The sequence below is a fragment of the Zootoca vivipara genome, chromosome 11 (assembly GCF_965207765.1).
Source record: "Zootoca vivipara chromosome 11, rZooViv2.hap1.1, whole genome shotgun sequence".
Taxonomy (NCBI): domain Eukaryota; kingdom Metazoa; phylum Chordata; class Lepidosauria; order Squamata; family Lacertidae; genus Zootoca; species Zootoca vivipara.
In genome coordinates this window covers 34413507-34439516 of record NC_142594.1, presented here as the reverse complement: position 1 = coordinate 34439516, position 26010 = coordinate 34413507, and the positions used below count along the sequence as shown (strand labels likewise).

At 43.9% G+C, this 26010-nt stretch overlaps 1 protein-coding gene and 1 non-coding gene across 2 annotated transcripts in view; one reads left to right on the top strand and one right to left on the bottom strand.

Annotated features, from left to right (window-relative positions):
• The window catches only part of ITGA8 (integrin subunit alpha 8), a 128631-nt gene that overhangs the window by 31184 nt on the left and 71437 nt on the right, over window positions 1–26010 (top strand). Inside the window, exons 8-15 of the mRNA XM_035129658.3 lie at window positions 111–155; window positions 1572–1615; window positions 3268–3324; window positions 4304–4356; window positions 9054–9259; window positions 9817–10008; window positions 20421–20466; window positions 24143–24250. Of these exons, the coding sequence (XP_034985549.3) occupies window positions 111–155; window positions 1572–1615; window positions 3268–3324; window positions 4304–4356; window positions 9054–9259; window positions 9817–10008; window positions 20421–20466; window positions 24143–24250 (751 nt within the window). The remainder of the gene's footprint in view (window positions 1–110; window positions 156–1571; window positions 1616–3267; window positions 3325–4303; window positions 4357–9053; window positions 9260–9816; window positions 10009–20420; window positions 20467–24142; window positions 24251–26010) is intronic.
• Window positions 10503–10577, bottom strand: TRNAA-GGC (transfer RNA alanine (anticodon GGC)). The gene has a single exon. It is a non-coding gene; the product is annotated as a tRNA-Ala (tRNA).

The following is a 26010-nucleotide window of genomic DNA, read 5'->3' as shown; positions in this document are numbered from 1 at the left end:
AACGGAGATTATTGAAACAGAGCGAGGATCTGGTTGTCCTTCCAGAAACGAGTCTTTTCAGACATAAGTGGTTTGTCGGGCTTCATGCTTGCTGGTTTGTTTTTAAACAGGATACTCAGTGGCTGCTGGTGAGTTTACTGCAGATTTTCAACAAGGTAAGAAGCCAATAATATCCTTCTGTGAAAAGTTTACAGTCTGTGGTTAACATGCAGTACTATATATGTCTACTCAGATGAAGGCCCTATTGAGTTTAATGGGATTTACTCCCTGGCAACTGTGTAAAGAATTTATTTGTATAAATAACAACAGGGCCTGAGATATACTTTTGTTTAGAAAAATGTAGTGGGAGGCAGTGCATAGCTGTCAAGTTCTCCCTTTTCTTAAGGGAAACTTCCTTATGCTGAATAGGCTTCCTTGCGAGAAAAGGGAAAACCTGACAGCTATGAGGCAGTGGAAGACAGGAGTGCCTAGCATGCTATGGTCCATGGGGTCACGAAGAGTCGGACATGACTAAACAACAACAGCAGCACATGGACAAGGATGTGGCTTGCATCAGTTTCCATGACTGTGGCAAAACTTCATCCAGCCACAGCTTTCAGTGGAACCATGTTTGACTTCAACCATGGTTTACTCATCACAGGTGGTAACATTAGGGCACATCTTTAGAACTGGATGGGGAATCTCAGGTCTGGGAACCACCTAAGATTCCTGGGAACTGTAGTTTATCCCTCACAGAACTATAATTCCCAGCATCCTTAACCAAATGTGATCCTCCAGGCCTCTCCATCTGACCCTTGGGATGCCTCCCCTATGTAATGTCTCCTCCTCAGACCACACACCCCTTTCACCAGCCTTGCTGTTCACCTTCCTTAAGTGCTTCTGCTGGGCTGGAGGATGGACATGTGTGTGTGTGTGTGTGTGTGTGTGTGTGTGTGTAATGCAGCCTACTTTGCAAAAAAAAACAAAAAACCATGTGTCTCATCAATTGCTCCACCCACTTTTGCCTCGGGGCCCAAGTACTATTGTCATGTTATCTTTGGGAGGCTGTTCATAAGAGAGTGTGCCCCTTTTAGGCTGGAAAAAACTTCCCCACCCCTTCTTTGGAAGATAAGAACTGCTCTGTGAGGAGTAAACTACAGTTCCCAGGATTCTTTGGGGGAAGCCATGTGATTTAAATGTGCTTTGCATGTACGGTGTATAGGCAGCTTCAGGTCAGCTGAAATGAGGAACTGTGTGTTAATATTTCAGGAAATGCTATATTCCCCAGATATGTCCAGGAATCGAGCAAAGATTCGAGAAAAAGAAAAAGATCAACAACTTTGTCCAGTTTTTTACTTTTGGGAATGTGGCACCCCTAGTAAATTTCCTATATTTTTTTTCATCTAGATGCTGGGTTTTTTCTTGAATGTTGGTATCACACAATTCAAACATATATTATTATTATTATATTCTTAATAGTACTGGTTTCCCCCCCCCAATATAAAGGTTATCCACTAGTAGTTTCTGAGTATTTATTGTGTCAGCAGGTATTGCACTGAGTTGATTTTCAGACTTTGTTCATTTCTCTTTAGAGCTGGTAGCTGGAGTCCCAAGAGGTGCACAGAACTTTGGCTATGTATGTAATCTACCAAATCTTTTATCCTCCTCCCCTTTTACAAATAAGAACTGAACAAGGTGTGTTTGTTTCCCCCAAAGATAGAAATGATAATGTTGATAATGGTAATGATGAGGATTATAATTATAATGGTGATAACAATTAAACTAACCTCAGCCATGACAGACTTCTACTCATCGAAAAGCCCCTCTAATTTGCCCACCATGCCTGAGCACTTACCCTGAGATGAACTTTAAAATGGGATTTCAGCACAGACGCTGCTGATACTACAAAGAGGAAAGGTTATGTGTCATTCTAAATGCAAGGCACAATCCAATGTGCTCATTTAGATGTACCCAAAACTTTATGCACACCCAATGTATATGAGAGTTTGAATAATAATAGGGCTGTGTCCGCACTTTTCCAGTTGGTTTTATCATGGAAACATGGTTTTTGCTTTACATTTTTTTTAAAAGGGGGGAAAAGAGTTACTTGTACTGTTCTCTAAACTGTAGGTCTCAAAAGAAATCAGAACACTTATTTGGGTGTGCCCAATTTTCAGAGCCATCTCAAACTGCTTTGCTGCCTGAGGCAAAGGACAAGATGGTGTCCTCCTCTTTCCATACACAGCAGAAGTGGGGAACCTGTGGCTCACCAGATGTGGTTAGACTGCAACTATCATCAGCCGTAATCAGTGGGGCCAATGGTCAGGGATGATGGGACTGGGAGTTGCAGTCCAACAACCTCTGGAGAACCGCAGGTTCCCCAGCCCCGATGTACAAAATCAGGCCCTACTGGCAACTGAATCTTATTTCAGCCCTGATGTTGGGACAGCACCATTCATTCATTGGTTCATTCTTACTTTTACACACCATCTCCACCCCACCCCACCCCCCATGAATTCATGCTTCCAATAGGATGGGAAAGCTGCACACCAGCTCCAGGGCTGGCATACTTTCTGTCATGAAGTGACGATCCTGTGAGCAAGTATCGCTGGGTGGGGCCCCTCAGGCAGGTGGTAACAATTGGTCCCCAAAGTGGGAGCATGTGATGGAGCTGGTTGGCTGCCAGCTCCCCCCCCCAGCCCCTATAAACCTTCAAGTTAACCTGCCAGGGGAGGGAGAGAACACACCGTGTTTTAGACTTGCTGTTTGATGGTGAAGCACCCAGTAAAGCCTGATAGCCCTTTCGGTGCCTGCGTGTGATTGATTAGCAGCTTGGAGGGAGGACTCGGGAAAGCGACCTCCTCTTCGACACTCCCCGCGCCCCGTTGGGGGGAAACCAGAAGGCTTTGGATCCAGTGCATTCAAAGTTTTCACTATCCCTCCCTGGAATCAGACAACTGACGGTGGAGCAGCATGGGAGACCTGCTCTAATCTATACCTTCAGGGATGCCTTTCTAGGGACCATTGGATTGTTAGTGGGCGAAAAACAGAACCTTCCTGAGGAGGTCCACTCAGAAATAAAATCAAGTGAGTTCCATGGGACTTACTCTCACAGACTCACATCTGAGGATTGCTCTGTCTCTTCTGAACTTAATTGAAATACAGTATTGGGGAATAGTATATTTAGAATGGTGGGAGTACACGTTTTGAGATGTAGCACTGCAGAAGTTATTCTGGAACATAACCGTTTGTGGCATGAACCCGCAGCTTCCTATTTTCTGTTTCTAGGTTTCGATTATAAACTCCACAGATTTGACCTTTATTCAGAATTTCACCGGTGAACAGGTAATAAATTTCAATCATTCGGCATATCAGCAAATACAATGTTACCCAATGAGTTGCAGCTCAGATTTAAGCAACGCTACTTGTACATCCAGACCTGTTTGTTCAGCATCCATCCAGATTTGCTTGCACAAAGTTTGCTTGGAGGCTGATTTTGCCTGGTCGTTATGGAGCGTTTGTGGGGGGGGGGGGGTTATATGACAATGAGCACCCCTCCTGAGTTGATTGTGGGGTGTTTGTATACATTCCCATTACTCATTCTACACTTTTCAATGCACTTCTTCTTCATCAGCTTCCTAACTGCAAAATGCCTGTCTCTTCCTTAAAGGAGATTTGTTGGCAGGAAGGAAACTGAACACTTTAATCCACTTTAATTGCACCAACCTAAATGTGCTTAAATCTTTCCCGCAAAACACTGATAGTCTGGTGGGATCCTTTGCAATATGATTTGGGATATGATGGGATTTTGCCAGCTGCAAATATAATAATGATAATAATAATAATAATAATAATAATAATAATAATAATAATAATAATATATTATTTATACCCCGCCCATCTGGCTGGGTTTCCCCAGCCACTCTGGGCGGCTTCCAACAGAATATTGAAATACAATAATCTATTAAACATTAAAAGCTTTCCTAAACAGGGCTACTTTCAGATGTCTTCTAAAAGTCTGGTAGTTGTTTTTCTCTTTGACATCTGATGGGAGGGCGTTCCACAGGGCGGGTGCCACTATCGAGAAGGCCCTCTGCCTTGTTCCCTGTAACTTGGTTTCTCGCAACGAGGGAACCGCCAGAAGGCCCTCAGCACTGGACCTCAGTGTCTGAGCAGAACGATAGGGGTATACTGGACCGAGGCTGTTTAGGGCTTTAAAGGTCAGCACCAACACTTTGAATTGTGCTCGGAAATGTACTGGGAGCCAGTACGATTAAACAGCATTTAAAGGGATACTTGATGTAAAAATGCTCTTTATTTACAGATGGCATCTTACTTTGGATACACGGTTGCAGTGTCAGATGTTAACAATGATGGGTAAGTTGCTAAAGACAAAAAAAGTATTCATTCTATGCTCCATCTTCTTTTCCTGTCCTGTTTAATTTAGGATTTTCAAGTGGGTCTAAGCCACTTAATCCAAAAGGCTCCCTCTGAAGTCCATGGGACTATTCCAGGACCACCCTGGACTAAGCGCCTTGAGGGAGATTCTAGCTTAGCTATTTATATTCAGTTTAGACTCCTAAATCTTTTCATCCTTCCTCCTAAACTTTCCAGCAGTAGTAGATATCACAGGTTATGATTTCATACTTCTAAAAAATAATATTAACCTGCTCAAAAGCCAAAATAAATAAATCTCTTAGTCTTTCTTTCATGGGGTTTCATTCCTTGGTATTATGGTTTTCTCAGCTTTTGTGGAGAGGTATTTTTCTAATAAGCTCTTTTGTAGACAACCATATACTTGAGTGTTACACGGATGCATTCGTCTTTTGCCTAGCTGGCACATCTGTTAAAATGCAATGATTCGACCTTGTTTTTAAGTACATAGCCAGCTTGCCAGAGGCGACCAGGAATGTCATGCAGGTGAATCCATGGAATTTATTAAGGGGGGGGGGGGCTGGAGAGGAGGGATGGACCACATTGTCTCTGCTGTGTGCCAAGCATAGACACCAAATGTGCTGCCAGAGAAGAGTTGGAGTTCTCAGTCCAACACCCAGGAGGCTAGTAATTTTTTTGTAGGCTAGTAATTTTTGTTTGCAGAGATTTACAAGGCTGCCACTGGAAAACCACCCCATTCCACCCCACACTGTGATTGCATCAGTTTGGAATGGGTACCACGTACATGAGAGTCCGGGCATCTATCGGCTAAGGCCTGTGGCACCATTGATGGCAAGAAACGCTTTCTTTCCTGCCGTACCTGCACCATTTTAAGCACTATAATATGCATTGCTCTTTAAAAAGTATTAATTTACTCTGTAGGTGTTTGAGTGCTTCTCATTGTATCCCCCTAGTAGATGCGTTGCTAGGCAGAGCAGCTCAAAAGAGGGTGGGATGAATGAGAATGAGGCAGAGGGGCTGTCAAATCCAAAGTCCTGCCAGGCTCATGCTGGTAGGGCAGAAGGCACAAGGTGGGTGCTCCTCCTTTTGAAATGGAAGCTGGTGCATTGCAGTGAGTGGGGCACTGCCCCACCTGCCTCAGCCCACTCTCAGCCAGCCCAGCCCAGCCCACCTGTTTACATCCAGCCCAGGCTGGCAGCTTCTCCTCCATCTCAATGTTGTCGCCATCAAACTCAGCAGAGATGACTATGAGAGTAAAACCAATGTTTCATCCTGCCATCTAACTCTCGTTCCACCTACTGTTGGCCTCTTTGCCTTCCGCCCTACCAGTCCCAGTGGGCAACAGCCCCTATTGCCTCGCTGTAATATCGGACCGGTATTTTCCTTTATGGATTATTCCTCCTGTTGGTCCCAATGGGAGGGAAATTATGTATGCCAGCAGCAGGACTTGTTTACTCTTCCTCTCTACTAGGGGTGTGTGTGTGCGCGCGTGTGTGTGGAGAAAGGGAAGGTATTGGATTCCAATGGGTCCAAAGTTTTCCCCAGTCCACCCCTGGCACCCCCATAGCACCTTTGGAGCTCTGACAGCAGAATGGCAGGGGAGTCTCCATTCAATTGAAAAGTGGATCTCGCCCACGGATCTCCCCCTTCATGGGTAGAGGGAGGAGAATCGCCTCTGGGACGCCCTCCTAGGTACTACAGGGTTGTCCCCCCAAAAAAATTGGGGGACGGAGAACAGTAAAGAAACACAGCCGAACTTTAAGTTTTAGCAGTTGTTGTTTTTTTTAGCAAAATCAATTGCTCTCCCATTGCAGCTCAGCTCAAGCTACCTTGTGTTTTTGCTTCTGCTGGTTTAGACAGTTCTTCCCAAATCTTCTTTAAATCTGTAGAAATGCTCAGAAACGGTAGTTCGGCAAGCTTGGCTAAGAGCAGCCGAGGAAGGGAAGACTGTTAGAGATCTGTAAGGAATTATCACGCAGCTGGAGAAGGGAGTGGGTGGAAAACTAAAGGTCTGAGACAAGGACGAGGCGAAAATATTTTGCTTAAGACCTTTGTGTCTGTCTACCCATGTTTGTCTACCCACTTCAAACTGAGAAAGGTTCTGGGCTGAGTTTTGGTTGGTGGGGATGTAGGAGGCTGCCTCACATAAAGTCACCTAGCTCAGCATTGTCTACACCGGGGTGGGGGAGCCATTCTCAGCCTGAGGGCCACATTCTCTCACAGACAATCTCTCAGGGGCCGCATGCCAGTAGGGAGTGGGAGCGGGAGCAGATGCGAAAGTGGGCAGAGCCATGGATGTGCCTTTTGCCTTTTGTGAAGCCTGGCAGAAGTGGCTGGTTACTGCAACTGCACCTATTTCCAACCTCCTTCCAAGCCAGCAGGAAACATGGTCATGGAGCAAGGACACTTTCCAGTCAAGTAAAAGACCTCAAGGAGAGGGTGGACTCTGAGAGGGGTGTGTGGTCTGAGGAGAATCCTGAGGGCCAAACAGAGAGGACTAGATGGTCACATTTGGTCCCCAGGCTTTCGATTCCCTAGCCCTGGTAGTCAACCTTCTTAGGCCCATGGGCTCAGCTGGAATGATGAGAGACTGCTGTGGGAACCTCCTGTTTTAGTTGCTTTTCTCCCCCCCCCCCCCCAGGTCACTGATGCGCAAGTGTTGGTGACCCCCATCAGTCCCTCTTCAGGGTTTTCAGATAGGAGCCTTTACTCGCCCTCCCTGAAGGTGCCAAGAATTGAGTCTTGGACCTTTGGCATGCGAAGCAAGCACTGAGCAGGGTCTTAGTGCTCTCTAAATAGATGCTTACCCATATCTGAAACAAACAGTGCCAGTTGGGGAGCGATTTAGGTGCATGAGATTTCGTAGCACAGGAGATAATTATTTGCATTGGGTTAAACAGCACACCTAATAAAAATACATTAGCGATCTTTTATTTCCACTATATCAAAGCTTCAAATACTAAGGCCCTAACCTCTTGACACCACTCCGTTCTCCCGCTGTTAACTGCCCAGCAGCACACCAAAGGAATTGCATAAAGTTTCAGCAGGTGGTCACCTTGCGCTTTTGAATGCTGTTCTGTTAAGAAGGAAGCAGCCATGACTCTCCTCTGGGAAGGCATGGAAGCAAACAAATTGCTCGATCCAGGCATGCAGCATCGCGGCGCAGCCAGGAAATCAGTAAAACACTATTGTGGCTCAGACGATTCTCTCACCACTGAACGGGATCACAGCCTAGTCCCTCATTCCTCTTGCTGCTTTAGCTTGAGTTTGGCCCAACAAATGAAACTATTTATAACTGAAGACAAGCAGAAACGTTCTTCATTTTTTTAAAAAAAAATCTACAGCAAACAGATGTTTTTAAAACATTATCGGTGGTCACAAGAACTAATGTTTCCTATTCCGAATTTGAGTAAGATGTCTGAGTGGTTTGAGGGCGGGGTGTCCCAGCTGTGTATCGCTTGGTAACGAATTGATGGGTCTATGGACCGTAATAAAGATTGTTGTTGTTTTAAAACATACAACTCCCCACACACTGTTTGAACGGTGGAGGAGGGGGAATGGAGAAGCAGGAAGGGGAGAGAGAGAACAAATAGAAGTGAAATTGACATCATTGTTTTTGTTTGTTTTTCCAAATTGGGACGCGGAAGGATGGGACAGGGAATATCGTGAGCAGTGACAAGAACAGCCTGATAAGTAATGAGTCCTTGCACTGAAGCATGGGCTGATCAGACCAAAGGAGATGATGCTGATGCAAGGGGACAGTCCATTTGCGAGTGGGTACCGTGCTGGGATCTACCCCCAATACTGGTGCTGCAGGGCCATTTGCGCTGCATCCCTCTCAACCCCTGTGCAGTCCAGATGTTTTGCATATGGGACTTCAAGAGGCCATGTTAGGGCAGGGCTGTGTAGGAGGCCTTATGCAAAATCCAAATAGCTGCCACAGATTTCCTACAACTGTGGCACCTAGCACAAGGCAGTTGTTGATGTTTTATTGGATGTGCTAGGCAGGGCAAGCTGAGGCGGCCGCCTCAAGCAGCAGGAGTCATGGGGGGGCAGCAAATCCAGCCTCCAAGGCTGTGGCATGTTCCTTGGGGCTGGATCTGTTGCCTTCTCAGCAACCCCCTCTCAAGAGACAGCAGTCTCTTGGCAAATTGGAGATGCTGCTAGTCTCTTCCTCCCCAGTTGTTCCTGATGTAAATTTTTATTCCTCCCCTTGTTCCTGGCATAGATCTCCACTCAACCCTTCTTCCCTAGCAAGGGGTGGGAGTTTGCGGTTTGCCTCAGGCACCAAAATGTCTTGGGTTGGCCCTGGTGATGTACCAGGGATTTCAGTATCAAATCTGAGAACCATGGAGGGCAAATATTTGCTGCTAGTGGACTGGTTTGGTTAGTGAAACTGTAGCTTCCCATTTTGGTTATGAGGACTGCAGTGATAAGAACTCTAGAGAAAACTCTGGCCGAACACGCAGTCCTCTTCCCTGGTTCCCTTGGACATTGACCTAATGTGGTCCCCCTAGATACTGTACATGCCGCCTGGGATTGTTGTTGGAGTCCAGCAACATTTGGAGAGCACCAGATTGGGGAAGGCCAGCTGAAAGCATAAGTGTCATTAATTTTTAAAGCGAGGCGGATTCCTCTGAATTTTGCACTGACCATTCTGCTTGTTTTCCTCTCTCCAGGTTGGATGACATCCTAGTCGGTGCTCCCCTCTTTATGGAGCGTGAATTTGAGAGCAATCCTAAGGAGGTTGGGCAGGTGTATCTCTACCTACAAGAGAGTGCCTTGGACTTCAGAGAACCTCAAGTGCTGTCTGGCACTGAGGTGTTTGGCAGATTTGGCAATTCCATTGCACATCTCGGAGATCTAAACCAGGATGGATTTAATGGTACTACACAAAGTATTCTTTAGAGGTTACGCACAAATTGCTCGAGACAGTTGAAGATGAGAATGGTTCCATTGCAAGGACAGTTGAAGATGAGAATGGTTCCATTGCAAGGACAGTTTGCTTTGCAGTGGCCAAACTAATGAATGTGATTTATGTGTTTGTGCTGAGCCAGGTGTTCTTAAGAGCGGGAGACTACACCCCCCCACCGAAAGCTAAATGTTTGATGACTAGGGATGTGTGATTAATTCGATTCAGGTGGGTTCTGAAAATAGACATCTCAAGGTGTCAAAAGCCGGGGTAAATAAAGAGAGAGAAAAGCTACCTTTTTAGGGTATTATCTTCCTTTCCAAGGCGGCTCAGAACATAATCGATCTAATAACGATATTCTAAGAAAAACCAAGTTACTAAAATTGCAGTAAGGAGACGAAACAAGAGCATTAAAAGTAGCTGTGGCACATAAGAAGAGTTAAAGCAGAGGCCTCTCTGATCTTCACTCCTGTGAGGAATTAAAGCAGCCCTCGCCATAAGCATTCCCACCTCTCTTTGTTCTTTTTCAGACATTGCAATAGGAGCACCATTTGCTGGAGAAGATAGAAGGGGGAAAGTCCTCATTTTCAATGGAGCTAATAACGGGTTAAATCCTAAACCTTCCCAGGTTCTCCGCGGTATGTGGGCCTCCCAATCGATGCCTGCGGGATTTGGTTTTACACTAAGAGGAGACTCCGACATAGACAAGAATGATTACCCAGGTAAGGTTCTTCCACACGAGAGAGAAGGGATTTCATCCCCTTCCACCTCTGGAAAAGACATCATTTTCTTTTTGGAAAGGCCGAGGTCAAAATCCCAAATAGGGCTGTGCTTTTGTGTGCAGATCTAACTTTGCTTCTCTGATAATTTGGAGTTGGACAGAACAAATACTCCCTTTCCTGTTATGAGAAATCACCAGAAATGCAAGAAGGACTGAAATAGATACATTAACATAAAACACCTGAATTGTTAAAAAAGACGGAAATGAAGTGGGGGGGGGGAGCGTGTAACCCTTCAGTTCCCTGTCAGAAAGCCAGGAAGAAAAAGCTGCTTCTCTGCACTTTGGATGGCTTCCTTCTCATTTCGGAAGGTTATTAAAATAAAATAAAAATAGGAGCATAGGGAGCTGCCTTATACCGAGCCATATTGCTCAGTATTACACTGACAGGCAAGGGCTCTCTGGGATTTCAGGTAGCTGTCTCTTCCCAGCTCTACCTGGAGATGCCAGGGATTGAACCTGGGGCCTATTGCATGCCAAGCAGATGCTCTACCACTGAGCTACAGCACTTCCTGGCTCTTAACTGCGAAAATTCCCAAGGTAACAAACAGATAACAGAATTGCAGATATGATATTTCCCATATCATGTTGGATCCTGTTGGTATGCCTAAGAAGGGGGTTGTTCCTTTTGTCTGTTTGGATGTTGCCTAAATATGGTTTGTTCAGTTTCGAGTGAATGGGGGTCTCACTTGCTGCGAACTCCATTGTAGGATTGGGGTTAAGAGGATGAGCTAAGAGTCTAAAGTTTCCTGAGCTACGAACTCACAGGATGGCTTTAGGCAAACATCTGTCTTTCAGCCCAAGGAAGGGAAACAATAGCGCCTCTGGTTAAGTTGCCAGGTTATTCGAAGGATTAATAAGAGGATATGTAAAGCGCTTTGAGCACTTAGAGGAGAAGCATTATTTAAATATTGGACGTTTAATAAAAAACAGTTATTCGAAACAGGAAGAGGTGAGAGGTTCTCCTGGTTCCAGATATTCCTTCGTTCCTCACTTGCCCAGATCTTTCTTCCTTAATTAGTTGGGTTCCGAATGTTTTCCCTCAACGATTAATATTTTACTGATGTCATCTGGTATTTATCAACAACTGCTTCACTATAGGAGCTCTCCCTCTTTATTTCTGAAGTGGAGCTTATCCAGTTTGGGGCAGCGTTCCAACACCATCTGTAGCCTAAATGCACAACATCATTTTAATTTGATTTTCTCCCATTTCACCCCCTCCCCCCTTCCACTCCTCTGGGATGAAGGATAAGGCAAACCGCAGCATTTCTTTTTCTTGGGGTCTGAGAAGGCCCTCTGCATTTGTAACACAACCCACACAGTAGAATTGCTGTAGTGCAAGCCTTAGGATTGTTTTGCTGGCATCAGCCCCGTTGTAATTAATGGGACCATGCTGGACGAACATCCTGAAATATCTTCTGCCACTGTGCTCTGTTAACCTACTGTACTAATGTTTTCGGATAGTTTATGTTCTGCGACTGTTTCACTGATTATTCCCCCCTCCCCCCCCCTTTGTTTGCCTTAATCCAGCTGGCTGGGCTTGTAGCTTTGTGTTCTCATTTGCGTCGCCTTTCAAAACAGGGAGAAAACGAGGATCAAAATGTGTGGTGTTTTTATTCCCCTTTGGGGTTTTTTAGCGCTACAAAGGCTTAATCTTCCTCATCCCTTACTTGGGAAACAAGTCCCACAGAACTCGAGAAGACTTGGGCCAAACCACACGGGAGATCGGGCGGATGTTCCTTTATTTGATAGATTTCTCTCCCGGTTTTTCAGCAAATCTCCTCACAAAGCAGCAAACATCACACACGACAGCAGTCTGAAACAATATAAAACGTTAAGCTATGAAACACCCCCAAAGCCTCAAAATTAGGCAGCATGTGGAAGCAGCAGCCCACCTAGCCCAGGCCAGAATGAAGCGGCCTGAAATGCTCCATAAAAGAGGCAGAGAACAGGTGTCCTGCTTGAAAAAGGATTGAGGTGGAGCTTGCCTGATGTTACTAGGAAGCAAATTTCATAGAACTGGGGTCATCACTGAGAAGGCCCTGCTCTATGTGGCCACCACTCTCATTGCCTTCGCAGGTGTGCACAGAAACAGGGCCTCTAATGCAGGTCTATGGGGTGGTGTGGGTGAAGTTGGTTCTTCATGTAAACCAGTTCCAAAACAGTCAAACTGGCAAACAGTCCAGCTGCCACAGTATAAGTCCAATCCAGTCCAATCTCCTGACACCCTTTGGCTTTCCTGGCTTCTTCTTTTTAAGCTACTCTGGAGGGAGGAGGTATTGAATTGGAGCATCAACATTTCTCCAGCTGAAATATTCCATCCCAATAAAGTGCTGTAAGCACAAATGTGGGGATGAGCGAAATAACGGGTATCTGCATTGCTGCTGTGTTACTTTCCCACCAAGGCTAATAGTGGTTAACGGGAAGAGAAACTTTGCTTGTAGAAAGAGTTAGATATTAAATTACCTCTCCCTCAGCGCCACTGGCAAAAGCTGTGGGTGACCAATACCATCTTTGAAGGGGCAGTTTCCCCTTTGCTCTCAAGCACAAATGAATGCTGCTATTATTATTATTATTATTATTATTATTATTATTATTATTATTAATTATACCGTCCTACACCTGCAGGTCTCAGGGGGGTTCACGCTATGGCGTGTACCTTTCATGTAAACACAAGTAGTTTCTTCTTCTTCTTCTCTTCTTTAGTAGAATATTTACTTTTTTCCAAATTGATGCAGATTTAATCCTTTTAAAGTATGTCAGCTGCCTAAGATTCTTTAGTCAAAATGCACCTCCTGAGCTAAGGTGGCCAGGAAAAGAGCCTTCTTAGTGGTGGCACCTCCCAACTGATGCTGACATTGTTATCTTTTTGTCACCAGGGAAATACATTTCTCTATTCCTGGACATATTGCCCTCTCCTAATGAAGCAGGGTGTTGTTGTTGCTTTAATGATGTTATATGTTATTTGTATATTATTTTGGTTTGGTAAACTATTCAGAGGTTTCGCTAATAGAAGGTATAAAGTCTTTTAAATAAATAAGTGAATGAGCAGGCAACAGACCTAATTTAGGAAAAGCACCTTAATGCCCTTTCCAGAAGCTCTGGAGCCGACTGGTGCTTCACAGGAAAGATTCAAATGCTATTGTGTGAGCTGGACAGTCCCTCCCCTTACCTGGCCAGTCCCCTGGCAAGACCTCACCAGGCAGGATTGGACAATTGGCTGGGGTAGGCGGAGACCCCAGGTATCCTGCCTGGGAAGGTAGTGCCACCTCCGAACAAACAGGGAGCCACTCTGGGATCACAGGGCTGCGCGCGACCACGCAAAGGTCGCCCCCCCCATTTGATGTGGAGAGCGGTCATTCCAGTCTTAACAGTTTCACACTAATAGATAGGCTGGTGGAGAGAAAGAAAACTGCCAATATGTCCCAGTTAAAAGTATGCAGTTGGCTCAAAATGTACCTGTTTGTGCCAGGAAAAATGAAAATACATGGTCTGAGGACAGCAGCCTTAAAAATATTTTGAAACCTAATATTGGAGGTCGTGTTTGAATCTGAAAAACATAAGTGGATATATTTGTTGGAATTAACAGAGATAACTGGACTTAGCGGGAAATTTGTTTTCCTTCACTTTAATATTTAACATCAAAGTCCGCATTGAAAATTATCTTGAGGCAAAGTCCAAGGTCAAGTATTCCAATGAGAAAATGGTTGGCTGGGCTCATGGAAGTAGTCATCCAACACATCCAGAGGACACCAGGCTGTTGAAGGCTGAATTAGAATATATCCATATTTTTAGAAAACCTAACTGGGCTCTGTATCATATTTTCGGTGAACTGCTAAAATAATCAACATGGCACAGAGAATATAAATACCTAAATGATTAATCATAACAGCGTCCATTTGGGCTATTGTAGAGCATTATTTAAACATGTCGAGCTAATTTTTGAATTTAGACCAATTGCTTGTGAGACCTTTTCCCTCCTTTTCAGAGATGGAATGTGTCTGTAGCTGTTACATTGCTGATGCAAATTTAAGCAGCAAATGAACCTTTTGAAAAATAAAAAATCTGGCTCGTCAGCTTTGTTGGCTCAGATAGTATATACAATATTCACTCTTTGGAGAACCACACAAATATGTCTGACCAGAATTCCTTATATTTATATTTATGAGATATTTATCATGCTTTTTCCTTAAAGATTGTTAAACCATTTAATGACAGAAACAAAAGGCAAGGTCGTATGAATGCATGGATGAATAATTTATTACGGTCGGAGACCAGCTTATAAAAACACATTTGGGGGAACAATCCCGGAGGACAAAACATACATATAAAACATTGAACAATGGTAAAATTTATGTTTATACATGCAATAAGCATATAGATACTTAAAAACTTTAAGATAAGCTCTCGCAGAGAACTGACCCTGGGTCGCTCGCGGAACCAAGTTTAGGGATTTTCAAATGAACTAGTTTGGATCAGGGAAAGGTCTATGCCTGCAGATCTGAACACAGAATCTGGCAACCATCCGGGTCGTCTTCTGATCTTTGCTTAACAGGAGCAGGTCGAGTTTTTGCTTTTCCGGGAGGTCTGCTAGCCTCACCAGCATGGAATCAATGGTCTCACTACATGCCTCTTCTTAGAAGGGGCATCTAAAAAACAGGTTCTCTAGGCTTCCTATTGTCCCCAATGAACAAGCGCAGAGTCTTTGAGCGTATGGGACTTTTTTGTAGGATCCTTCCAGGACCGGCGAGGGCAGAGCTGAGCTTCTGGCGAGTGTAAAAGCCCTTCTTGCATTTTTGGGTAGGAGTAAGAAGAGGTAAGCTACCGGAGTGGCTATATATCTCTCAGTTTCTCCAATTTTATTGTCACGGCATCTTGAGCAGTCCTGTTGTCCCAGGGCAGATGATGATAATGGTTTGGCATTTGCCAAGGCCCTCGATATTAGAGAGATTCTCAGCCCTGTCACTCCACCATTCTCAGTTTACACAGAGCATCCAGGAGGGTCAAAGGAAGAACAAGATAATTCTGTGCTTTCATGCCCCACTTCTTCCAAGCTATGACATCCAGCTGAAGATGTCTTGTGAGAGCCAACGTGGCGTAGTGGTTAGAGTGTCAAGCTAGGACCTTGAAGACCAGAGTTCAAACCCCCTCTCAACCATGAAGCTCTCTGGGTGACAGTCACCGTTTCTCTGCCTAACCTACCTTATAAAGTTGTTGTAAAATGGAGAGTGGGGCTTGCTTGAGGGAAAGGTAGGATAGAATTATCATCATCATCATCCTGGCATGTGTTCTCTGTCACAGACTCTCAGTCTCTCACACACAAACATCAGAAGCTACCTTATGCTGAGTGAGGCAAACAGTCCATCTAGCTCAGTATTGTCTACACTGACTGGCAGCAGCTCTCCAGTCTTTCCCAGTCCTCCCCCTCCCTCCAGTAACTTCACAGATAAGAATTAATGAGCAGTTGATATATTTATAGTCCTTTTATTATGGCATCATGTTGCAAGCACAGATATACAGCTCTCCGCAAAGAGGGCAGCTGCCTACTCTAAACTCTCCTTCCAACTTCCGCAGCAAGAAGGGTGCCAACGGGAAGTTCCCCCCCCTGCCTCCTTTGTTCTCTGATACATTCAGACCTCTGAGTCCATGGTGAGGGGGGGGTCCCCCACACTCTTGATTGATGTCTCTCCTAGCTGTACCCTCGCTTCTGGTTCTCTTGTCATTATCTCATAACTGAATAACTCCTTTCTAAGCTGTGCAGTTTCTGTGTCTGCCTCTCTCTCTGCTTCTGAAAACACTGGAGGCAGGGGGGTGATTATTTCCCCTCCTCTTCTGAGAGGAGCTGATCTGACTGCGACTGCATCCCCCAATCTTCAGATCCGGACCCAATCCCTGACACCAGCCCTACCCGGAGATGCCGGGGATTAAATATGCTACCTTCTGCATTCAACGCAGATAATCTTGGAGCTGGCACTGAATCTCAGCCTGCCCAGCATGTCTTTATGCCATAGTTTAGGTTTGGTTTGAGTTTGGGTTTAATTGTAGATTGTTGTTTATAGGCTGCGAGAACAGCTGCAGCAATGTTTGAGGAAAGTAACAGCCGTGGTAAAGGGGAAACCAACTCCTAAAAAATGAACTGCCTTGCTTATTCTTTCTAAAATGCTGTTGTATGATTATTTCATATGCTCAACACATCAGGCTATACAGGAGGAAGAGATCCATCCAGCTTCTTATTAGCAGGGATTTTTTGCAGGATTTAAAGTATTTGGAGAGTTGTAAGCTACGTGCCAACAATTCTCCACCTACCACATTTCCATCCAAGTTAGAATATATCTTATTATGGAATCTATTCAGAGGATATATTCAAGACAAGGGTGGGTTGGAAGGGAAAGACTGGAAAAAGAAAATTAAGTAAGGAACAGCTTTGATACAGAGCCATATCATGGCTGTGGTTGCAAACTAAATGGACGGGAGCCAAGAACTGGCAATTGGCTTGTCACCACTTCATTGCCAATGCCTTATTCCTCTGATTTATAGAATTACGATATGCTTCCTTTTGGGGGAGAGTATAGTGAACATGACATAGCAGCAATTGCCCAACTTCAGAGAGGTGGCAGGCATGGGAAGCGGGTGTCTAGAGTCAGTTCAGCAGAGGACGGGAGTTGAAAATCTGAACCTTAATCCAGACAAGATGGAGGTGCCATAAGCCAAGAACACTGGAGATCTGGGTGAGGAGGTTCAACCTGTAATAGAACAATAAGAGGTGGTCAGTAATAGCACCAAAGGGAGGTTGACATTTGGAGTCAATGCCTAGTTTTGGTCAACACAGTGGCCTGTCAGCTTTAGGCTGTTGGTACTTCATGTTGTTGTTTAGTCGTTTAGTCGTGTCCGACTCTTCGTGACCCCATGGACCATAGCACGCCAGGCACTCCTGTCCTGCACTGCCTCCCGCAGTTTGGTCAAACTCATGTTCGTAGCTTCGAGAACACTGTCCAACCATCTTGTCCTCTGTCGTCCCCTTCTCCTAGTGCCCTCAATCTTTCCCAACATCAGGGTCTTTTCCAAGGATTCTTCTCTTCTCATGAGGTGGCCAAAGTATTGGAGCCTCAGCTTCACAATCTGTCCTTCCAGGGAGCGCTCAGGGCTGATTTCCTTAAGAATGGATAGGTTTGATCTTCTTGCAGTCCATGGGACTCTCAAGAGTCTCCTCCAGCACCATAATTCAAAAGCATCAATTCTTCGGCGATCAGCCTTCTTTATGGTCCAGCTCTCACTTCCATACATCACTACTGGGAAAACCATAGCTTTAACTATACGGACCTTTGTCGGCAAGGTGATGTCTCTGCTTTTTAAGATGCTGTCTAGGTTTGTCATTGCTTTTCTCCCAAGAAGCAGGCGTCTTTTAATTTCGTGACTGCTGTCACCATCTGCAGTGATCAAGGAGCCCAAGAAAGTAAAATCTCTCACTGCCTCCATTTCTTCCCCTTCTATTTGCCAGGAGGTGATGGGACCAGTGGCCATGATCTTGGTTTTTTTGATATTGAGCTTCAGACCATATTTTGCGCTCTCCTCTTTCACCCTCATTAAAAGGTTCTTTAATTCCTCTTCACTTTCTGCCATCAAGGTTGTGTCATCTGCATATCTGAGGTTGTTGATATTTCTTCCAGCAATCTTAATTCCGGCTTGGGATTCATCTAGTCCAGCCTTTCGCATGATGAATTCTGCATATAAGTTAAATAAGCAGGGGGACAATATACAACCTTGTCGTACTTCATGATGGACTATTAATTCAGTGTTAATAACACATTTATCACCTCTGTACTTTTCTTCATGCTATTTCCTCTGGACCTCACTGTTTACAATTCCCACCCACCTTACTCCAAACCAGGCATCCCCAAACTTCTGCCCTCCAGATGTTTTGGACTATAATTCCCATCTTCCCCGACCACTGGTCCTGTTAGCTAGGGATCATGGGAGTTGTAGGCCAAAACATCTGGAGGGCCGCAGTTTGGGGATGCCTGCTCCAAACTCTGTATGTGTAACTGCAACTCATGAAAACACCTCTTGCATTTGATAAGGTGGGCTGTAGTCCATGTGCATTTGTGCTGTGGTGAAGTTGTTAGTCATTAAGGTGTCACAGGGCTCTTTGTTGCAACAAAAGCAAAAATCTCAGGCAACAGCCCGCAAGGGATGTCACCCCCTTCCACCACCCAGTTTTGCCACTGGTCTCCCCACCCTCTAGGGACGGAGAGGGACTGGTGGTAAAGCTCTGCGGAATGCCTCCCCTCCTGCTGAGTCGATAAGAGGGGAGGCTTTCTGCCACCCAGCTTTGCTATCTGGCAGAGAGGGGAGATCTCCCCCAGTCCACCCAGCAGTGGTGAAGCTTTGCACTGGCTTCTCCTGAAGGGATGAGTCAATGCAAAACCCTACTGCTAGGCGGGAGGATCTTGTCAATAATTTGAATCCTAACAGATCTATCCCCCCCACCCCGGGCCCGGTGGAGTAGTCTCTTTACAGAGTTTGTGTCCCCCATTGTTGGGGTGGCAGTGGGGTGTTTTGTCTTAGGTGCTGAAACTCCTCAGGCCGTCCCTGCTTGATAATATACTCAAATACAGTACACACTGGGACACACTATGTCCTTGTAGTTCTGTTGTCTGCTGTGGCCCTATGTCAACAAACTGGGGTCACAGAGGACGACTGACAGTCTCCTTTGCCTGCAATCAAGGGACCTTGGGATTTGGTTTGATGGAACCTTTAAAAAAAAAGTTGTCCATGGTTATTTCATTACTTCCTAAGTACCCAGTCATAACCCCCGGGCACCACTGGGCATTATTCATTACCTATATGGAGAGCAGATGATGACTCCGTTTAGGAAGCAGAAATGCTTGCATAGAATTCAGAGTTGGAATATCAAGTCCAAAAACACTGTAGAGTGTCGGCTATATCCTAGTAATGATTTATAGGCAATTCTTTCCTGAGATCAAAGCCGCAGAGATCTGTTCTCCTTTTTGTTTAAAAAAAAAGGAAAGAAAGAAAGAAAGAAAGAAAGAAAGAAAGAAAGAAAGAAAGAAAGAAAGAAAGAAAGATCCCTAGTAAATGGAACAGTATAATTTAATCTTCCAGTTTATGAAGTTTTCTTCAGGTTTCATTTGACGAGGATTCAGAACACTTCGTTTAAGATGATTGTCTCTCCTTTCTTTTCTGCAAATATTCTACATTGTGTGAAACACTTTGCTTTCAGCTAGCAAACTCTATCTGTGGCATTTTCTGGGGAGGAATATGATTGAGATGACTAAAGTGTTCTCTATTTTTAGGGTAGCAGTGCTGCCAGACTTCAGATAACATAGACGGCTCAAACACTTGATTTTGATCGTATTCTTTTGCAGAACCAAAAATGTTTATCAATCGCATTAATGATTTTGGCATTCCGAGCGTTAAAAGCTATCCCTTCTCTAGAGATGCATGCAAAAAGGAAACTTCCAATTGATTTTCCATGGAGCTGAACTGGACCGTATAAAACAAGAATGCAGTGGAAATAATTATAACAAAATGTTGCAGTTTGAAGTGCTCCAGTTACTATTCTGAGCCCCATCGGCACCATACATTCAAAGCAGTATTGTACCACTTTAAACAGTCATGGCTGCCCACAAAGTCTCCTGGGAGCTGTGGTCTGTTAAGGGTGCTGAGGGTTGCTAGAAGACCCCTCTTCCCCTCACAGAACTACAGTTCCCAGAGTGCCATGGGAAGAGGAATTGGTTGTTAAACCACTCTGGGAATTGTAACTTTGTGAGGGGAATAGTGTTGCCCTGCTTTAGCTGTGTAATGCAGACGAGCATCCATTCTATCATGTTGTCCTCTATTTCTTCCCATAGCTGGTTTTCCATTCCTGGTTTCCACTGACAGCCTATTGCAAATGTATAATTGGGAGCTCACTTGAGCCACATCCTTTCCTGCCTTACACCTGATGTCATGTATAACGTTGGGTATCAGGGAACATGGGCGTAGTTTGGGAGAAACAGCCTCATGGGCCAAATTGGGACCTGTGCTGGGCTTATTTAGTCCCATGGGCCAGAGGTTTCCCATCCCAGTTATAGAGGAAAGGCTTGGTCGAGGGCTTGTCCTGGGTGTTTCTGTCACTGAAGAACAGAGATTGCTTGCCTTGCAAGAGGACCTCAGCCCACTCATACCAGAGTAAAGGTGAGGGTGGCTAAATTCAACATGAATTAAAGAAATTGACTTTTTTGTTGCCTATGTGTTAGTTTATTAATTTTCCAATGCACATAATTTTAATCTAGTGAAAATGTTTTGTCATTTTTGCCTGCGTTTAAGTGTTTCCTTTTCATCATTGTTTTCCAGATTTGATTGTAGGTGCATTTGGAGCTGGCAAGGTAGTTGTTTACAGGTATGTGCTACTATATGCATACATAAAGATTCTGCCATTGTCACTCACAGGTAGCAATAGGGGATAAAATAGATTCGGTGTACATTTAAATGTGATTCTGCCAAATACACACTCTCCGAAACAATGTGAGAACCGAAACAGAGCCATCCTTTGAAATTTGCACTGAACTTTGCGACTGAAGTTCTCCAAATAACATTCAGACATGCATTATTTTCTAACATTCACTTGTATTTGGAGAAAGTGTTTGCCGAAATGTGCACATTATTCAGACATGTATACAAAAATGTGTTTATTAGGAGGAACGTGCATTAAAATGTTGGAGAAATTTTATGAGGATTCTTTTTAAAAAATTCACAGATTGCTGCGGAAAGAGGGAGAATTAAATTTAAGATGGGGGAAATGAGAAAACTTAGAGGCCCAAAGTTGGTAGATCCTTCCATTTTTTATGCTCCTTTTATATATATAAAAAGGTGCATTTTAGCATTTAGCCCAATTAAAAAGAAAAATCAATTTTGGAAAAGCAGTATAAATATTTTAGAATGATTATAGTATAATAATATAAAACTGAGCTGGGGAAATTGGCATTACAATCTGAATACAGTTTGTCTGAAGAAATTAATTGTAGGAGCAGTATAAGTAATGGCAGTAGTGTTGGCATTTTATTTTATAAATGTATTTGGTTTACACAGTTAATTTCTTATATACTGATCTGAGAGATGATCTACATGGTACTCCCTCCTGGAGTATCCAATGTGATGCTCTCCAGATGTTGTTGGACTACAACTCCCATGATCCCTGATCATTCATAATGTTTGCTAGGACTGATGGGAGTTGTAGTTCAAAAAGACTGAGGGGCACTACATTGTTTATCTCTGCTATATTCTGCTATATTTCCTCATACTCTATTTATGCAGCTATTGCAGTCTGTGGATTTTGAAAGGAAGCTATCCTGGCTTCTTACCTTTCTCCATTTAGTTTTTTTCCCTAGGGAGTTGAATTAAAGCTATGCATTTAATTACAAACAAGTTACTTGGAGAGATTCTAAGTAATTATTTTTGTAGCCAGGGCTGTTTCCAGCTGCTTTTTCTATTATGACTTCTTCTCCTTCTTGGCTTGTAGACCACTTGGCTTAAGATCTATCAGCTACTTTGTATCATAGAGCAGTTTGGGGGGAAAACTTCCCCTTCTTCTTCCCAAAACTCATATGAGTCACAAATGCAAAATGTGGCAGAACTGAAACAGAATATTTCTTTTTTCTTTCTTTTTTTGCTGGAGAATGTTACATTGTCGAGAGACAACAACAGTGGTTTGCAGACATTCTAAAACTCGGTATGATCAAGGTATGGAAGGGTAGTGTGGTTGCAATGATAGGACCCACTCATGACCTCCATGCATTGATTGAACCAGGGTGGCAGTATGGTCCCCTCCAGATGTTGTTGGGTTCCCACCCTCATCATTCTTGACCACTGGCAGACCTGGCTCACACCGATGGAAGTTGTAGTGTTAACCACATCTATTGGGCATCATGGATCAGACTCTGTGTGCCGGTCTTGAATTTAAGCACTGATCTTGTAGCCATGGGTGATGAAGACTTCATGCAAGTTGCTGAGCAGGTTGGCAGACATGGGTCCTCTGTGTCCAGCCCAGAAATCCAGCAGGCTGATGGAGGAAACAATCCTCTCCTTTGTACCCAGCACAGAAATGCAGCTCTCCATCCCCCCTTTGCCAAATTTCAGTAGGTTAAGGCTTCATTTCTTTGCTTGCCTTTTTCCAGGCTACTAACTTTTGTGGACTTATTTACAAAGCTGATGTATACCAATCCTGCATGCACAGGCTCTTATACACACATTCAGGACACTTCATTACATACAGGGAGCCCATGAATGCAAAAGTGAAATGTCAGTGGTAAACTAACATGCTTTAAGATAAACACTGGGTGACATTCAACTAAGTTATACCCACAGTTGGCGGACTGAAATGCACTTAAGATCATTGGTTTCAGTGAGCCTATTCGTTTTTTTTAAAAAAAAAATTTTTTTGATTTTAACAAGAAATACAGAAAAAAAGAAAAAGAATACAAAACCAATTTGTCCATTCTTATTCCCCCAAATTCTTCACATTTCAAAAACAATTAAGAATAAAAAAGATTGAAAAAGAAAATACAACAATAAAAATAAAAATAAAAATACAATGACATCATTCTAAAACTTCTAAACTAATCCTTTCTGACTTCCCCATTTCCCCTTCTTGAGTTCTAATTATTAAAATAATTCTCGCAATTCCCAAATCTAGCATCACATTCTTTTTTCTAAATTTTAACTTCTTCATTGCTATTAACCATTCTTTTTATACTTTAACTTCTTTGTTACTAACCTCCTCTCTCCAAAATTGCTATTATCTAACTACTAATCTCTATTCCTTACCCCAAAATATTTAAACTTAACGTCCAAATCTTTTACCCATTTATTCCCACCCTCACAACAAGTTCCCACCCCCCTTTCCCTGAAGTCGGTGTCTCCGGATGCATCAGCCAGATCCTTAATACAATCCTTAATACATTCCGAGGTCAGACCATATTATATCAAACAATACCAATTAATCCAAAACTCCCTCAACCCACCCCATGTCTGTCCCAATCCAACTTTTGCCGAACTCTTGCCCCCCTCTTCTGTAATCCCATCACTTTATGTCTTTGCTCATTGTCATCCTTTTTCTGCACCCCACCTGTTTGCTTCATCCCCTCTCCCACCGGGGTATTGGTTTTTCTATTCACTTTTTGGGGGTGCTTTTGTACTCCCACCCTACCCTGTTTCACCTCTCTCACCAGTGAAACAGTGTTTTCTCCTAGTTTTCCTCCCTGTTCCACCCTCAGTGAGCCTATTCAGAGCATGATCAACATTAACACCATATCTTGTTTTCTGAATAAAGCTATCATTAAAATGTATATTCAAGGCCATTGTTAAAAGTAGTCTCTGTTATAACAGTGAAATCAGTGGTAGGTTCAAACAGTCTTAACAGTGGTAATTCGTTCTTTGTGGAATATATTTCCCAAAGAAGAAGCTTCCCTTTTCCTGATCCTCCAGCCCTTCAAAAGGTAATGTGAGACCATCCTGCTTGGGAAAATATTTAGAAAATTCCTGCGCACTTGCTTTGTGTGTAAACATTTTTTTAATTGTACCTTTGATGTCTGTGCTGCTTATTTTACTGGATTTACAATTGTTTTATATTGCATCATGTTAGAGCTGTATAAGACAACACTTTAAAGCTTTGGCTGGGAAGTGGTGTATATGTTGCTCTAATAATATTAGCCTTGTCCGCACATGGGGGTTTGCCTCTTTGTGTGTAGGTGTTAGCAAATCACTATTAACAGAATTAGGCTAGATCTTAATCAGATATACAAACACAGGGAACATGAATGAGTCATTAACCTCCAAAGCGTGGGCTTGCACACTGTCCCTGTGGGAAAATGTGTGTGCTCCTAATGTGGGCACTGTGTGTGCACCTCCCAGCAGGAGTTTGATTGTTTATGATACACACTAATACAGGAAGTGTGACTCACGCTTTCTGTGGTCCCATGTGTCATTAACATCCACAGTAACTGAATATTCTTCTTCCTCTCTTCTCTTGTCTCTTGCTCCTTTTCTACATGCTCAGCTTTTGCTTTTCTCCCCTGCAGAGCGAGGCCGGTGGTGACAGTCGACGCGCAGCTCTTGCTTACCCCGGTGATTGTAAATCCGGAAAATAAAACCTGCCAGCTTCCTGGCTCAGTGACTTTGGTGGCTTGGTAAGTTGGCAATAGGAACAGATGAGCCTTTCACACCAGAGCCTTACATCCACAGCAGTCTGTGCACGGAGCTCCTTTGTCTGCATATCTTTGAGGAGGCACATCTCTGTGTGCTCACAAGAGCTCCTCCGCTGAAGTGGGTGAGGATGGCTTGCAGGTGAGCATGTGTGCACCAGAACTGTGGCAGCCCAAGAAGTCAGGGCCATGGCATTTCCCCTCCCATTTTAAGCTGCTTTCTCCTGCTGCATAGTTAAACTATGGAATTCGCTTCCAACAGGAGGCAGTGATGGTCGCCAACTTGGCTGGCTTTAAAAGAGGATTAGACAAGTCCATGGAAGATGAGGCTAACAATGGCTACCAGCCATGGTGGCTGTGTCCCACCTCCACTGCCGGAGGCATTATGCTTTTGAATTCCAGTTGCTGGAAGCTACAGCAGGAAAGAGAGCTGTTGCATTCAGGCCCTGCTTGCAGGCTTCCCATCGGCATCTGGTTGAACACCATGAGAACAGGATGCTAGACTAGATGGGCCCTTGGCCTGATCCAGCAGGCTCTTCTTATGTTCTTATGACTGTCCTCTTGAAACTCCATGGTTCCTGTGCAATAAATGAAACCCAATGGCAGCTGTTAAATAGGTAAAACATTTTGGGGGAGCAAATCACACCTGTCCATGATACGGAATCTTGAATTGGATTATGGAAGTCACTGCATAGTTTACATATGTGTCCAAGACACCAGGGCTCCATGTGTTCCTGCCAGACCTGCAGACGCCGGGTGACTTTTGTCACTGACAGTGAGATGTTGTGTGCGTTTGGACTGAAGCACAGGGTCAGAGGCTTTTTAAGTGACCACATGGAACGCCATAACCAGGAAGCGCTTTTTCGGCTTCTTATATGCGAAGACTTGTAACATTCCTGAAAACCTATAGGCAATCCAAAGTTAGTGGAGGTCTGCTCTGCAGGAATGTAAATACAAGCTTCAGTGTAAACTATGTGAATTGGCTTCTCCAGGGTACTGACATTTGTGGGTCTGTCAGAGCCATCAGAATTAATGGACGCCAGCACTTGAAGTTTCAAGCAAACAACAAATATTGGACAATTTTATTGTATCTAGGTCCATAGAAAGAAAGACACACACACACACACACACACACACACACACACACACACACGTGTGTGTGTGTGTGTGTGTGTGTAAGCTACGTTCCTCTTTTGTCCCCAGAAGGCACTCAAGTCTACAAGTACAGCAGACCCCCTCCTTTTGGGGTCTTCTGAAATCTTGGCTAGGATCAATAAATGGATACATCATAACACTATACTTATGCCTGATCTAGATCAGAATGAGGTGTGCATGAAGCACTGGCACAGTCTTGAGGTTAAAAAATGGAAGTTAAAAAACTTCAGACCATCATGAGGGAATAACATTTTTTATTGCTCCGCTATTGGGTGGAAAACAAAAATTGTCTGTGCAAGAAGAAAACTGGCGTACAGGAAGTTACGTAAGCTAGAATTCTTTTCCCTGGTGTGCTATTGTTGTTGTTTTCAGTTGCAGATAATTATTATGTGGGAGAGCATTCAAAGTTTTTATTCCTCGCCTACATTCTGAACTGGCACAGTCCATTCTGTCATCTCAAGATTCTTATTCACCTGCCTATGTTCTGGAGGCACCAGAATAATATTCTGATTTCTGCTACTCCTGTAGAAACTTGAGTCCATGGGAAAGGAACTGCTTAAACGTGTATGTTCTCATAGATATATATGCCG